The sequence below is a fragment of the Pleurodeles waltl genome, chromosome 4_2 (assembly GCF_031143425.1).
Source record: "Pleurodeles waltl isolate 20211129_DDA chromosome 4_2, aPleWal1.hap1.20221129, whole genome shotgun sequence".
NCBI classification, from domain to species: domain Eukaryota; kingdom Metazoa; phylum Chordata; class Amphibia; order Caudata; family Salamandridae; genus Pleurodeles; species Pleurodeles waltl.
The window spans coordinates 482,511,302-482,525,151 of record NC_090443.1 but is presented as its reverse complement, the minus strand read 5'-3'; the positions used below and the strand labels follow the sequence as shown (position 1 = coordinate 482,525,151).

General features: G+C 43.7%; 1 protein-coding gene across 6 annotated transcripts in view; it reads right to left on the bottom strand.

Annotated features, from left to right (window-relative positions):
- Window positions 1-13,850, bottom strand: part of BEST2 (bestrophin 2) — a 75,691-nt gene that overhangs the window by 17,322 nt on the left and 44,519 nt on the right. For all 6 annotated transcript variants that reach the window (XM_069231849.1, XM_069231847.1, XM_069231848.1 and 3 more), the window contains exons 4-6: window positions 10,553-10,786; window positions 9,059-9,213; window positions 8,103-8,180 (exon numbers count right to left, since the gene is read on the bottom strand). In XM_069231849.1, the coding sequence (XP_069087950.1) occupies window positions 8,103-8,180; window positions 9,059-9,213; window positions 10,553-10,786 (467 nt within the window). The remainder of the gene's footprint in view (window positions 1-8,102; window positions 8,181-9,058; window positions 9,214-10,552; window positions 10,787-13,850) is intronic.

The following is a 13,850-nucleotide window of genomic DNA, read 5'->3' as shown; positions in this document are numbered from 1 at the left end:
CACGCGGTCACATGGTCCAATCTCCAACCCCGACCTTTGTCCATAAATATCTTGAACCACAATGTCACTTCCTCTTTCTTTGCTCCTTCACAGCAGATAAGTACCTTTTTTTCTTACTCTGTATGACAATAATATATTCATGTTTATGGTGTTGTATTTGGATTAATTCTAATTGCGACGCGATTCGCTCGCTTATTGTATTTTTGCAGAGCGCTCCTCGCGCTGTGATTTTTTGGCTTTTTGCCGATTTATTTGCCCTGGTTATTAGTGGAGCGGGAGCTGACTACGTGCGCTGCACGTAGTCGTTCTATTTTCATGCTTCACGCCCTCGCATGTTGGAAGGAAGCCGATTTTCTCAGTTTTTCCTTCTTCTGAAAAATCGCCTCGTGTTCTTGACGCGTCCTGGCCTGGAGACCTGTTCTTTGTCCCTCATTGCTCCCCAGTTATAAGAAAATAACGTGGGCTGTAAAAATAAAAGAGGCTCTTGCCTAGAGTGCTTCACAGGCAGCTCCCTCCACACTCTATTGGGCTCTGTTGTTGACTGTGAGGGTTGTTTTGCACTCCCCCTACTGTTTTAGACAGTTCTATACAGTATATATTACTTTATATCTGTTTTTCTCTCTTTATCATGGCTCAGTGGAGTGATCAAGAGGCAGAATATTACCCTGAAGAGACAGGTAACCAACTGGAGGTCAACCTGGTGGAAGCCCTTGATACTAGGGTTCAGCAATCTGTGAATGATGCCCTGGTGAGAGCCTTAGGACCTTTTTCAGGTCAACTTTTTGACTACGCAACTTCCCAGGGTTGGATTCAAGGACAACACTTGCATCCCGAAGAATCAAAAGTAATATCTAAAGCAAAAAATGTAGAAGGCTCTAACGCAGGTGCTAGTGATGTACACGCTGACGCTTTTGATAAACTGCAAGAAACGTGGAGGGGAACACAACTATAGCTCTAAAAAGGATTCTTCTTTTTCCCCGCCCTCAGATAAAGATTCTTCATCCAATGACTCAGATGATTCGGATGCTCTGTGTCCCAGCAAAAAAGCTAGGAGGGTGGTTCCACCATTTCAAGTATTGGATTTTGATCCTACAGAGATTGTGCACCCCAGAGCTGCCAATTGGATACCTGCTCCTGAGGTGGCTCAATATGTCCAGTCAAATATTAGAAAAAGCTTTAATAAAGAGGTAAGATCTCGTCTTCGGGCGGAATGCCCCAGACCAGATCTAGAGGGTAAGGTCTCCGATACCCCTGAGATTGATCCCACTATGGTCACGTTCATGAGAAAGTTTGCAAAAGATCCAAAAAAGGGTTTGGCTAGGTCATGGCGTAATTGCCAAGACAAGCTTTTGGACTTGACTGGTCCTTTGACAAATATTCTTGAGATGGTCTTTATTGCTAAAGAGTCAGAAACCCCTGTGGACACTGATGTACTGATCGGCTGGGCCCAGAGAGCCATTTGCCAACTTGGCAACACTAACTGTGCTATATCATCAGAACGCAGGAAGTCCATTTTGATGCGCATTGACCCTAAACTGTCTGATTTGGCTTCTTCTGAAGCAGGCCCTTCTTTTTGGGTCTTCTTTTATTAAAGAGTGGGCCAAGTTTTGCGCCACTTTTTCTTCCTTGGAAAAGGCTCAAATGTCACTTAAGAAGGTGTTTAGACGGGGCCTTTTTGTCAAGGCCTGACTTTATGGAGGACGCATGCCCGGCCGAGGAACGTTCAATGGTCCTCAGAACTACTACCCCAGAGGGAGAGGAGGTTGGTATGGGGAGCAAGATTCCACCTTCTACCCTACGCGCTCCAGAGGAGCCCGTCCTCGCTTCCGCAGAGGTCCCCGCAGGGGGCAGCAAGGAGCAATACAAGACACAAGTTACTCAGGTGAGCATTATTCCGTTCTCTCAGGTGATTCTTGGGGGCAGAGTGGGATTGTTTTTAGAAAATTGGAAAAAGATTTCTGGAGATCCTTGGATTCTCCAGACTGTTTTGGGCTTTCGCCTGGAGTTTATCGGTACTCCCAAACAACTAAACCCTCCTCTTCAGATGTGTTTTTCCCTTGCAAATCAAGATTATAGACAAAGAAGTTCAAGCATTACTGGACAAAGGTGCAGGACAGTTTTCCTCCCCTCATCCTTCCGGTTTCCTCAGCCCCATATTTATAGTAGACAAAAAGGGGGAGGTCATTGTCTACTCTTGAATCTAAAGGATTTCAACTATTGGATACTGTACAGACACTTCAAGATGGAGGGAATTCACATGTTAAGAGATATTCTATTAGAAGGAGATTGGATGGTCCGCCTGGACCTGAAAGACGCATATCTATCGATTCCAATTTTCCCTCCTCACAGGAGATTTCTTCAATTCCTGTGGAAAGGTCATTGCCTAGAGTTTCTTGCTCTTCCTTTTGGCCTCTCGTCAGCCCCTTGGAGCTTCATGAAGCGATTGAGACCAGTGATGGAATGGCTATGATCCAAGGGAGTCCATCTGATCATATACCTGGACGATATTTTACTGATGGCCCAGACTCCCCAATCCCTTCTAATTCATTTGAACTGGACCATCAATCTTCTGCAAGATTTAGGTTTCCTTATCAATGTGCAGAAGTCATTACTGAAGCCGACTCAGGTGATAGAATTCCTGGGATTCCAGACAGACTCAGTCCTATGTCAACTAATTCTTCCTTCTCACAAAATTCGCAACATCAAGAGGGAACTGAGATCTGTCCTGACCAGCCCGACTGTATCTTTGAGGAACATTGCCAGAGTAGTGGGACTACTAGCCTCATCTATTCAGGCAGTCTTTCCAGCCCTTTTACACTATTGTGCTCTGCAGAGACTCAAAATCAGACATCTTTAACAGGGTCTGTGTTATTCGGAGCAGATTCCATTAACTGTTGAAGTGAAATCGGAGATTCAGTGGTGGCTCCATCACATGGAAGCCTGTAATGGCAGAGTTATTTTCGGTTCTCACCCAGAAGTGGTGATCGAGTCTGATGCCAGTCGTTGGGGGTGGGGAGCCTGTTGCAACTCTAGTGACAGGGGGTTGATGGTCAGAATGGGAGCAAACTCTGCCCATCAATTGTCTGGAACTTATAGCGGGCTCTTTTGCCATAAAGAGTCTTTCCCCGCAGAAGACAGATTGCTGCATTTTATTACAGGTGGACAATATCTCAGCAGTGAGATATGTCAACAAGCTGGGGGGGATGAAATCCAGGATTTTGGCAGAAATTGCCAAGGATCTTTGGCATTATTGTCTGACTCAACGTCTGATTGTCTTAGCAAAATACCTCCCGGGAGACCAGAACACAATAGCAGATTGGAATTCCAGGTATCTGACAGATTCCAGCGACTGGAAACTAGATCCAGTGATTTTCTCTCAGATAATCAGGGATTGGGGCGATTGCGAAGTGGATCTATTTGCTTCTCGTCTCAACATCCAGATTCCAAACTTTTACAGTTGGCGCCCAGACTCTTTAGCACTGAAGACAGATGTGTTTCTCCAAGATTGGTCTCAGATTCGGGAGTATGCATTTCCTCCTTTTCTGATGATTGCCAGGGTACTGTCTCCGGTGCGGAGACAGAAGGCAGAGATTGTTCTCTAGTGACACCTTTCTGGAGAGCTCAACCTTGGTTCCCAATAGCTCTGCAGTTAGCTTGTGTCCCTCCTCTTCTCATTCCTCCCTGTCAGAATCTTCTATTGAATCCGGAGAGCCTTCAACATCCAATGATCTCATCAGAGAAGTTGACTCTGTTGGTCTGGTTGATTTCAGGTCAAGATGGAGTACCCCAGGCATTTCGCAACAAGCTGCAGACTACATTAAACAGGCTTGGGCAGATAGCACCCACAAAAGATATTACTCAGCCTGGCGTAGATGGAATAGTTGGTGTAATGGAAGAGGTGTCAATCCAGTGGAAGCACATATTGAATTGATTGTTAATTTTTTTAGCAGAATTAGCAGGTTCAGGTGTGGCGTATCGGACGATCAATAATTTCAGATCAGCCATTTCAGCTGGCCATATTCACATTGATGGTAAACCTGTTGGAGAACATCCTTTGATCTGTAAATTGTTGAGGGGTATCCGATTATCTAAGCCTCCTCAAGCAAAGTACTCAGTGTTATGGGATGTTAACATTATTTTAAAATTTTTAGATTCTTGGCCTGTCAATAGATATTTGTCTCGCAAACAGATTTCAGCTAAGCTGACCATGTTATTATGTCTGATTTCTTGTAAGAGGGTTTCGGATGTTAAAGCTAAAGACTTAGATGGTAGAGTGTATTCCCCTGAAGGGGTTACCTTTACAGTTACCAGAAGGACAAAAACGAATTACAGGTCAGTATCATATCCAATGTATCCAGATAATTCGTAGTTATGTGTAGTTCAATGTTTAAAGGAGTATGAAGTGGTTACAGAAGAATTTAGACAAGATAATAATGGTCAATTATTGATTTCTTTGCAAAAACCTTTCAAACCTGTTACGTCAGCCACTTTATCTAGATGGATGAGATGGTTAATGAATGAAGCGGGTACAGATACCAAACAAATTGGGGCTCATTCTGCTAGAGGGGCTTTGGCCTCCAAGTCATATGCTTTAGGATCTCATCTAGAAGACATTATGAAGGCAGCTGATTGGTCTTCAGAGTTTACTTTTCGTAAGTTTTACCACAAACCTGTGGTGGATGTGGCTACTGTGGTAATGGAGCAGCTTTAAACTAGCATAATCGGAGCCTTCGGTCCGGACATAGAATAAAAACATTTCTAGCTTATGCATCAAGAATTTTCAATTCTATTAAGGACACGGAGGTGAGGATTATCCTGCCCATGAGAAGGTATTGTTTGATTGGCTCAAAAGTGTCTGGTAAATTGGTTGTATTTTGTTAATATATTATACCCACCCGTTTTGATTATACTAAATAATCAGTTGTTTCCGGAATATGTTCAATCTTTAGGGTATTATCTACCTTTTTTATGTTATTTTTCATATGGTCTGATCAGAAGACTTTCTGAATTTCTTCTCTTCTTCATGATGAAGATTCCTTTACACTATTTCTTCCTTGGAGTTTTCTCTACAAGTTTTGACTCCCGTTGAGCTCTTGTGACATTCTGTTGGGGTTTTTCCAGGCTCCTTGACTCAAAGACTATGTAAGAAGTTTCGTTTTCATATATTGAACATTATCTGACTATCAAAGAAAGAGGAAGTGACATTGTGGTTCAAGATATTTATGGACAAAGGTCAGTGTTGGAGATTGGACCATGTGACTGCGTGATAAGCATCCTGGGATGTGTAGTTTTTTCATTTAATGTAATTTGGTTGGCTGCTGTTTGGGTCAGTAAAGAGAGAGATAGCATAATCCTTGCCTTCGTGTCCTTAATAGAATTGAAAATTCTTGACGCATAAGCTAGAATTTATTTTATTTGTCACTCCATTCCAGGCTGCTTGGGTTGTCTGCCCTGCGACTAACAGCTTGTTTCTTCCCTTACCCCTGTAAGTGTAGTATAGGTATGAAAGAGCTTCCATAATGTATCCCTCTCTAGTCTAATTACAGGGTCAGTTCTCAGGCTGTAGAAGCAGTCATTCATGGGCAGGACCTGGGATGCCCAACAGTAGGCTCTTGCTTCAGGTAAAGCAATCTCATCACTCCCTAGGGAGGGGCAAAGTCAGCTTTCTGTCATTTTATATAAGCAGGAGACCCAGCCGCTGGTACTAGTAGAAAGTTACATCTGTGTGGGAGGAGTGAATGTTGGTGGTTACAGAGGAAGTCGGGCCATTGCATGGCACAATCTGAAATAGATGAAAATATCAAGCGCATTAATCTCAACTAATGTCTGAAAGAGTTCAGGAGTGTGAACTAGACCATCCCCGGAATAAAAAGACAAACTTTAGCGACACCTAGTCAGAACAACGTAGCACATGTGGCCTTATCCACTGAAGGGGACAACAGCAGATTACCAAAGGCTGGTAGAGCTAGGAAGTGGGCGACAGACAATCTAGTACATTTTGCCACTGTCCACATTGAATCAATCTGCTGCGCACACTGGGCAATGTTTTAAGTAGGTTGAGGTAATTTCACTGCAAGCGTATCTAATCTACTCACTACAGGTTGATCTTTTTCAATCACAAGATGGTGGGGGGTAGGTCTCCTCGGACTGATCCAATATGTGGCATAGTGTTCTGCTAGGAAATAATATTCAGGATCGGTGACTGCAAAGCTGCCCCTTTCATAAGCCCTTGTGAGCCTTTCCCAACTTGCGTGTGCAGTGTCGTGAGACTATGTGGCTAGCAGGCGTGGCCCGTCCTTTAGGGAGGAGGGGCCAAGTCCCCCCCACCTTTTGCCCCTCATGAAGGTCTGTCAGGCTGAACAAAGGTCAGGAGAGTTATTTTACTTGAAAAGAATAGCCTTTACCCTTCTACTGTCAGTTGCTCATAAGCTCTCCTGACCTGTCCAATGCGACACCTAGATCAACAAACATCATATATAGATGGATAGGGAGGCAGCATCATGAAGAAACAAGGCTCAAATCATGTACAGGATAAGCACAGCGTGGCTTCCTCTGTAGCTTTTCTAAGGCATATCACTGTGGAAGTCTGCCAGGCCACCGCAGGAATTTTGGGTCATACCTTCACAAAATCTTATTTGGTCAGCTCAGACTCTGTACTAAAGCAGATTCTGAATTTTGGCTATAACAGAAATATGATCTTATGCTGGGGAAAGTGGACTAATGCATCAGTTCCAGGAATCTGCGTCGACCTTATGGTAACAAGTTTGCACTTCAGCAGTTCCACTCAGCCTTTCATCCTTTGAGGACAATTAAATTAATGCAGTTGAACTGGGTAACAAACATCAGCTATTTCAATTCCAAGAGACGCAAGGTTGAATGTGCACTTTACAAATACACGTCATAAGATATAGTGGTTACTTCGTTAAAGACAAGGGGGCCCTTCCATAAGCCACACAATAAAGCAGGATAGACACTGATGCCCACTGCAAAACACCAGAAATAATAAGAGCCAGATATGCATTATGAAGCATCTCTGTGCAAGCACTCATGGCACTACCTATTCCTGTTGGAAACTTATAGTTTGTAGGAGCAGAGCAGGACTGGGAGGGCAGTATTAACAAGAACTGCTATAAACGAATCAATTCAGTGGATTACAAAGCAGACCATGTGCATCTCAAACTCAGTTAAAAAATGTTGATGCTCTCTATTTCGTTCAAAAAGTGTATGGCTGGGATTCAAATCTACAACCGAGTGCTGCCACTGAACCTTCAAATGTCAGGTATTGTCTATAGGAAGTTGTGTAAATGCCTCAAGAGGCCAGAAACACAGAGAAGCAGAATATCAGCTTACTACTTAGTTTACCTGTTGCCCCTTAATCATAGGCTAAACTCCCAAATCAAAGACAAGATAGAGATGTGCCTATGCCATGTTCTTGGAAGGAACAACTACATTTTAGACCCAATCATCTACACCAATCTTGAGAATAAATATAATGCTGCTGTGAAATATGAATTATAACCATAAAGTTTCATCAGGTTCAGCACAAAAAGGGATTGGTTTCTACCCAAAATCTCTTTGGAAGACAGAAAGGTACCCAGGACTTTCAACCTCTCTAGGTATGGGAAGATACAGGGGATGCAATTCCAGATCAGAGGATAGACTAGTAAAGCCAAAAATCCAGGGAGGAGCATACAATTAACTCATCCTAGTTTGAGGGTGGCAATGAAGTCATCCAAGTTTAAAGGTCACAGCAGGTTCATCTAGAGATAAAGGTCACAATAAGGCCATGTGGGATTGCAGAATGTCATGATTTCACTTTGGGTTGCAGATCATATTCAGGTGCGCTGTAGTAGAAGGGGCAGATTAGGTCATCTTTGATTGATACTGGTAGTGTGGTAAATTCAGGTCAAACGTTGTTACAAGCCCAGCACAAGCAAGCTTTGCAATAGCAGCCCAGAGAGACATTCACCTTTTGACACTGTGATGGAAAGAACCACTTTAGCCATTCAGAGCAGTTACGCCTCCCCCACCATTTCACACATGCCCCTCCCCCTTTCACTCCTGTCAAAGGAACTAACTTGAAGATTTGGGATGCGGATTACCTGTGTGTATACCAAGGGGACGCTGATCCAATCATAGTGGAACAGCATGCCGCAGTTTCCACGAAACGTGTTCAGTTCCTTGAGGGAAGAAAAATAAATGTCACAACTGCCAAACACACACTAATTACCCCCTTAGAGTTCCTATGAATTCAATCTTGAAAAGACCATACCCTCAACATTGTGTTCCTCTCACCCCATCAAGGAGAAGTGCTTTCTCTGCTTCCCAAGATCTAGAATCACCCTCCAGCCCAACATCCCCTGCCACTCCACCTGTACACTAAGGAGGCTCCAGGGTACAACTCCTGAACTCTCAAACAGTAGCAGGTAGCTCTTACTCCAGGGTTAGCCAGAGAGGAGTCACTTCTGAGCCCCATTCAATGGTAGTCATTATTCAGCCCTCAATACTAAATTAAGAATCAATTCTCACCTGTCGGTATCCAATTGAATCATTTCTTACCCCTTCCATACCCAATAGGATCAGTTCACACACCTCCAATACACGGTGAGTTTATCATCACCCCCTCCACAATATGAGGGATCCATTCTCATCATTCTAATGTTCAATGAGGAATCCACTCTCGCCAATCCAAAATGCATTGGGGACTCGATTCCCTCGCCTCAGATACCCAGCCACGGGTCTATTCTCACCCATCCAATACCCAGTGAAGTTCCATTTTCATCCCATCTATACCCAATGAAGAGCCAGTTCTCAATACTCCCATAGCCAGTGTTGAGTCAGTTCTTGCCACTCCCATACTTAATGAGGAATCATCACTCAACCCATTCAATTCCCAATAAAGCAGTGCCCATCTCAGCTACTCATCATTGGCACCATGCCCCATATCATCCCCTATGAATGAGCAAGAAACCTCAGAGTTAGAGGAACACTTACAACCCATTTGAAACATCACAAATAGTTAATCCCCTGATCCTCTGTCCCTCTACGTCCAGCTCACCTCCATCAGCATCTTCAGTGCATGGTCATCTCTGATCCGGCCTTCTTTCCGGGCCTTCGCTGCCAGGTTGGTGAACCAGACACATGGCACCCAGTACTTGTTGTATGAGGAGCGGAGAGTCTCGTATTTCTTGCGCTCATCCCTGGTCATAAAGCCTGGGTGGTAGGAAGAGACACCATTCAGGAGGACACTAAACATAACAGCAACTTCATTGCCTGATAATTTATCACCAGAAATTACAACTTAATCTAAATAGTACTCCAACAACCACACGCTGGTTAAAAAACACCACTTCACATCGGAGGCTAAGAAAACATTGAGACAAGCTGCAAATATCGCCACGACTCAAGGTGCCAATGTAGCTTGCATGAGGGCTCAGGAGAAGTGCCATGATATTGCAGCCATAAATGTTGCTGGCGTCCCAGCTACCAGATGTCAAAATGCATATGACTATGCAAGTCTTGGATTATCACCACATACTGCATGTTTCATTAATTAAAAATCTTGGCACGTGCCCTTTACAAGTACCAAAGCATCCTGAAAGTGCAATAATATGTGCTGACAAGGTTTTGCCTGAGGAGACGAAAGCCATAGGAGGTTTGGCATTCATTCTTCCCAATTATACTAGCTTATGAGACATACAATGACCACATGAGTTTGGCAAACCCCTTCTCAGCTACAACAGACAAATTATCTTCCACCTAGCCTGATGTCATATAGCTACTTCTTTCTAGCCTGATCAGATATTCCATGCAAACTTCTTCACAGTCTAGGACAGATGTGGGCTACTCAAGGTCAGGTATGCTCATTTCCCCCCAGCTCAGTCAGATACACTACCTTCAAGTCAGCTTGATTAGGTGTACTTACTTCGTCCCGGGTTGCTCAGATATGGCCTCTTCTAATCAGACTGTTCAGCAACACACACTTCTTTCTAGCCTGCTGCATCACAGCCTAGTCAGACATGCCAGACTATTCTAAGCTCAACCTACATATCCACTTCGTTTGTACCCAATGAGATAGAGTTCCTTAGATCCCGCCTTATAAAATTCACTTGCTTTGGCCTTTGCTCCCTCCACCACATGGTAGATGGTGGGATATTTCATGTCCTCTCAGCTTAGGTGTGTATACTCTTAGTTGTGTATGCAAGTACTCGCCCAACCCAAAATGACATAGTTGGGTCTTCCATGCTCAGTGGTGTGTAAACATTCATGTATAGCTCAGTAGGATATACACCACTCTTCCCACATTTATTGGCCATGCCTCCTCTTACCATGTTGTCAGAAACACCAACATTCCTCCCAGGTGTGTTAGACATATTTACCTTCATCATGCTGTCAACGGTGGGACATATCCACCTCTTCCCAGTTAGGACAGCCAAGCATGCTTTCAATCAACCTAATTAATTAGAATTGCATCTTCAATGCTCAAGGGGGCGTACCAGTTGCCACACAGCATATTCAGATAATCCCTCTTTGATCCAGTTATTGGAAATACCTGCTTCCACCACGTGGTCCATTGTGGGGAACCTCTTGAAGACAGCGGTGCTGACAGAGCGCAGGATAAGCAGGGAGGATAGACTGCAGTAACGCATGAGTGTGCGGCGATAGAGGCGTCCCCTCTCATCAGATCCATGCACATTGCCAGAAATGACGCACATGAGACGGTCAGGTAACGGGATACTGGTATACTGGCTCCACCAGCGATTCACAACCAAGGTGACGTAAAAACCTAATAAGATGCACACAAATATGGATTGGTTACTTTTCCTATTATTTTAATGGCGTTTCCGAAACATTTTAAAATTGCTGAGATACATTAGATGTTGTTGGTAGGTTACCCTAGAACAGCACAGAAAAGTGTATTGTCTTGAACAAGGCGGGTAAGACAGCAACCTCTGTAGAAAGGGTATGCTCTTCCTCTGGGTAAAGTGTAAAATGTTTAAGAGAGCCTGTGCAACTTATGGACCCAATTGTATTTTCAATGAAGCATACATTTGGTCAAGTTTAAAGTTGTGAAATCACCAAGTACTTTTCATACGCAAAACCTTTCTTTCCTCGTGCTTTAAAATGTTTGCATTACATTTCATGAAACTTTAGGCTGGTCACTCAAAATTCTCATTTACCGCTGAAATGCTGCACAAAATTGCTTTGAAATGTGACAGCTAGGTGTACGCCGGTGGGCTTGATTTGAATCATTTTGGGGAAGGGCTCAAGTAAGAGAATATTTGTTGGTTTAAAATTAAACTGTTGCTTATTATGGTCCATTTTCAATATGGCGTCCGTAGGAAGCCCTTTATTTTTTGCATGTTTTTTCTGTAATTTCTTACTTGTAGGTACCCATAATGCTGATATATTCGACCTTGGAGGAGTCAGATTATGCCCATCAGTTCTCACACCATGTGCTTTTCCCTTAAACTTAACTGTTAAGACCAATTGTCAAATTCGTTTTTTGTGTAAGAACACCAGGTCAGTGTTCACCAATATACAAACAGCTGTAATAGTGTCTTTAAGAGTTAAGGTTAAGCTGTATCATGCTCAGATTTAAAACAAACTTGCATGTTTTATGATGAAAAACATAAGTTGGAGGGGGGTCATGTTTGAGAAACAGCCATTACTATGCGGCTGTTTCCGAACTAGTTGTAACCACGCATGCGTCATTACAATGAATAGCCTTTACCACGCATTTCATTACAACGATTGTAATGGTATGCATGATAAGGGCTATGCGTTGTAATGGTGGTGAAGGCTACTGGTGTTGTTAGAGGAAATGGAAAGATCATTCCTTTTCCCCAGAAAGAGCTGCGATGCGCCTTAGGAGTAAGGTAAGGGGGATTGGGTCTGGGGCACGGTTTTAGCGAGGGGGCGGGGTTATGTTTTAGGACAGGGCGGTTTTCAGGTTAAGTGCGGGGTTGGGGTTTGGGGGGGTGGGAACTGTTTTAGGGAGGGGGTGGGGGTTAGATTTTAGGGCGGGTGGTTTTCGGGCTTGGGGGGGTACTGTATTAGCGAAGGAGCGGGGAGTTATGTTTTTAAATTAAGTGTGGAGGGGTTTGGGCTTGGGGGTGTGGGGGGACGGTTTTAGGGGGATAGGGGGTTAGGTTTTAGGGCGGGGAGGTTTTCAGCCTGGTGGGTCCTGTTTTAGGGAGGGGGTGGGGTTATGCTTTAGGGCAGGGGGTGGTTTTCACGTTAAGTGTGGAGGGGGAGTTAGGCTTGGGGGTGGGGGGTACTATTTTAGGGAGTGGGCAGGTAAGGCGGTGGTAGGTTTTCGGGATTAGCGTGGGGGGAAAAAAATCAGGTCTGGGGGTGGGGACACTGTTTTAGGAAGGGGCATGGGGGTTGGGTAGTTAGGTTTTAGAGCTGGGGTAGTTTTCGGGCTGGGGGGTATTGGACCGGGGGAGGCACCTTTACCACACACGTATGCTTTTAAAACACATGATTTTACAACATAATTCGTTGTAAAGGTATGCGTGGTAAGGCATACGCGTAGTAATGGCATTCTCATTGTAATGCACTCGTGGTAACAACGTGCATTGCAACTTAATGCGGGGTTCTGACATACAACCGTCATGTTTCAGTCACACTCCTAACAACTATTGTGTGAGTTTCAAAAGTCACTTTGTTTTATGGGTCTGGCTAGGAACAAAGCTAGAAACAGTTCTTGTGCATGCAAAAACTGCTGAATAACCTAGAAGGGTATGCAAGAATAAATGAATTAGAAATAAATCATAGTAAAACTAAAATGATTGCCCTTAACCGTAGACCATCTAGTCAATGCAAGTGGTATCTGAATGGAAACACCATGGAGGAAGTAACCTTGTAGAGATAGCTAGGAGTCCTGATAGATGCTAGAGGGAATTATGTGCCTCAAAAAGAAGTGATAAAAAACAACACGCATCCTCTCATTCACGCTTTTGGAACACTGGCGAATACTATTCTTGGCCAGGCTCTGAACCCACCGACAGCCATAATGAGAGCAAAATTACTTCCAACTCTTGCCTATGGGATTGAAGTAATAAGGGGGGGGGGGGTGGAGGAATCTCTCCTGGACAAACTTTTGTTAAAGGCCTACAAGCGTGTCTTCCGGTTACCGGAATATTCTTCCCAGGCCCAGGTCAGACTGGATTTTATGCTGGTCAAGTAGTCACTGGCTCGACCCGCTGCATATATCAAATGTTGCTACAAATTGTGTCATGCCCCAAAATGGAGGTTGCTAACTTAGTGTGGCAGGAAATTAATTTAGAAAGAGGTAATAGTAATTATAAAAAGTATCTGGAAAAAAGCCTAATACATCTGAATATAGGTGATATATGGAATCAGTCACTTCCTAGCCTGGCTTTTAATAAAGCAGTGAACAAATCAAGCAAATTACACAGCTGGCTAGAAGACAGGGAAGAACTGGCTAAAATGTTTCATGGCTGGTTGGTTCTTAATTCATATAAAGTTCCTAAAGAATCACCACTATTGGCTGCCCCCTATTCACTGAAAATTAAACAAGGCTTTCTAAAGCTAAGGTTAGGTGATGTGCCAATGCTAGACTTCATCCCAAAATGGAAGAAGGGTTCGCAAGTGAAAAACCAGAAATGCCGCCTATGTCATCAGGCGGTAGAAAACCTAGTGCACGTGGTCTGCATTTGTCCAGCTTTGGCCACTGAAAGAAGACAAATATTGAAGAAAGAACTAAATGAATTAGGGGTCAGATCATAAACACAAGCTCTAATTGAAGCACTTAACCCAAGAAACACCATACTGAATATCAGGCTTTTTCAATTTCTGGAAATTTTGGTTTCCATAATTTG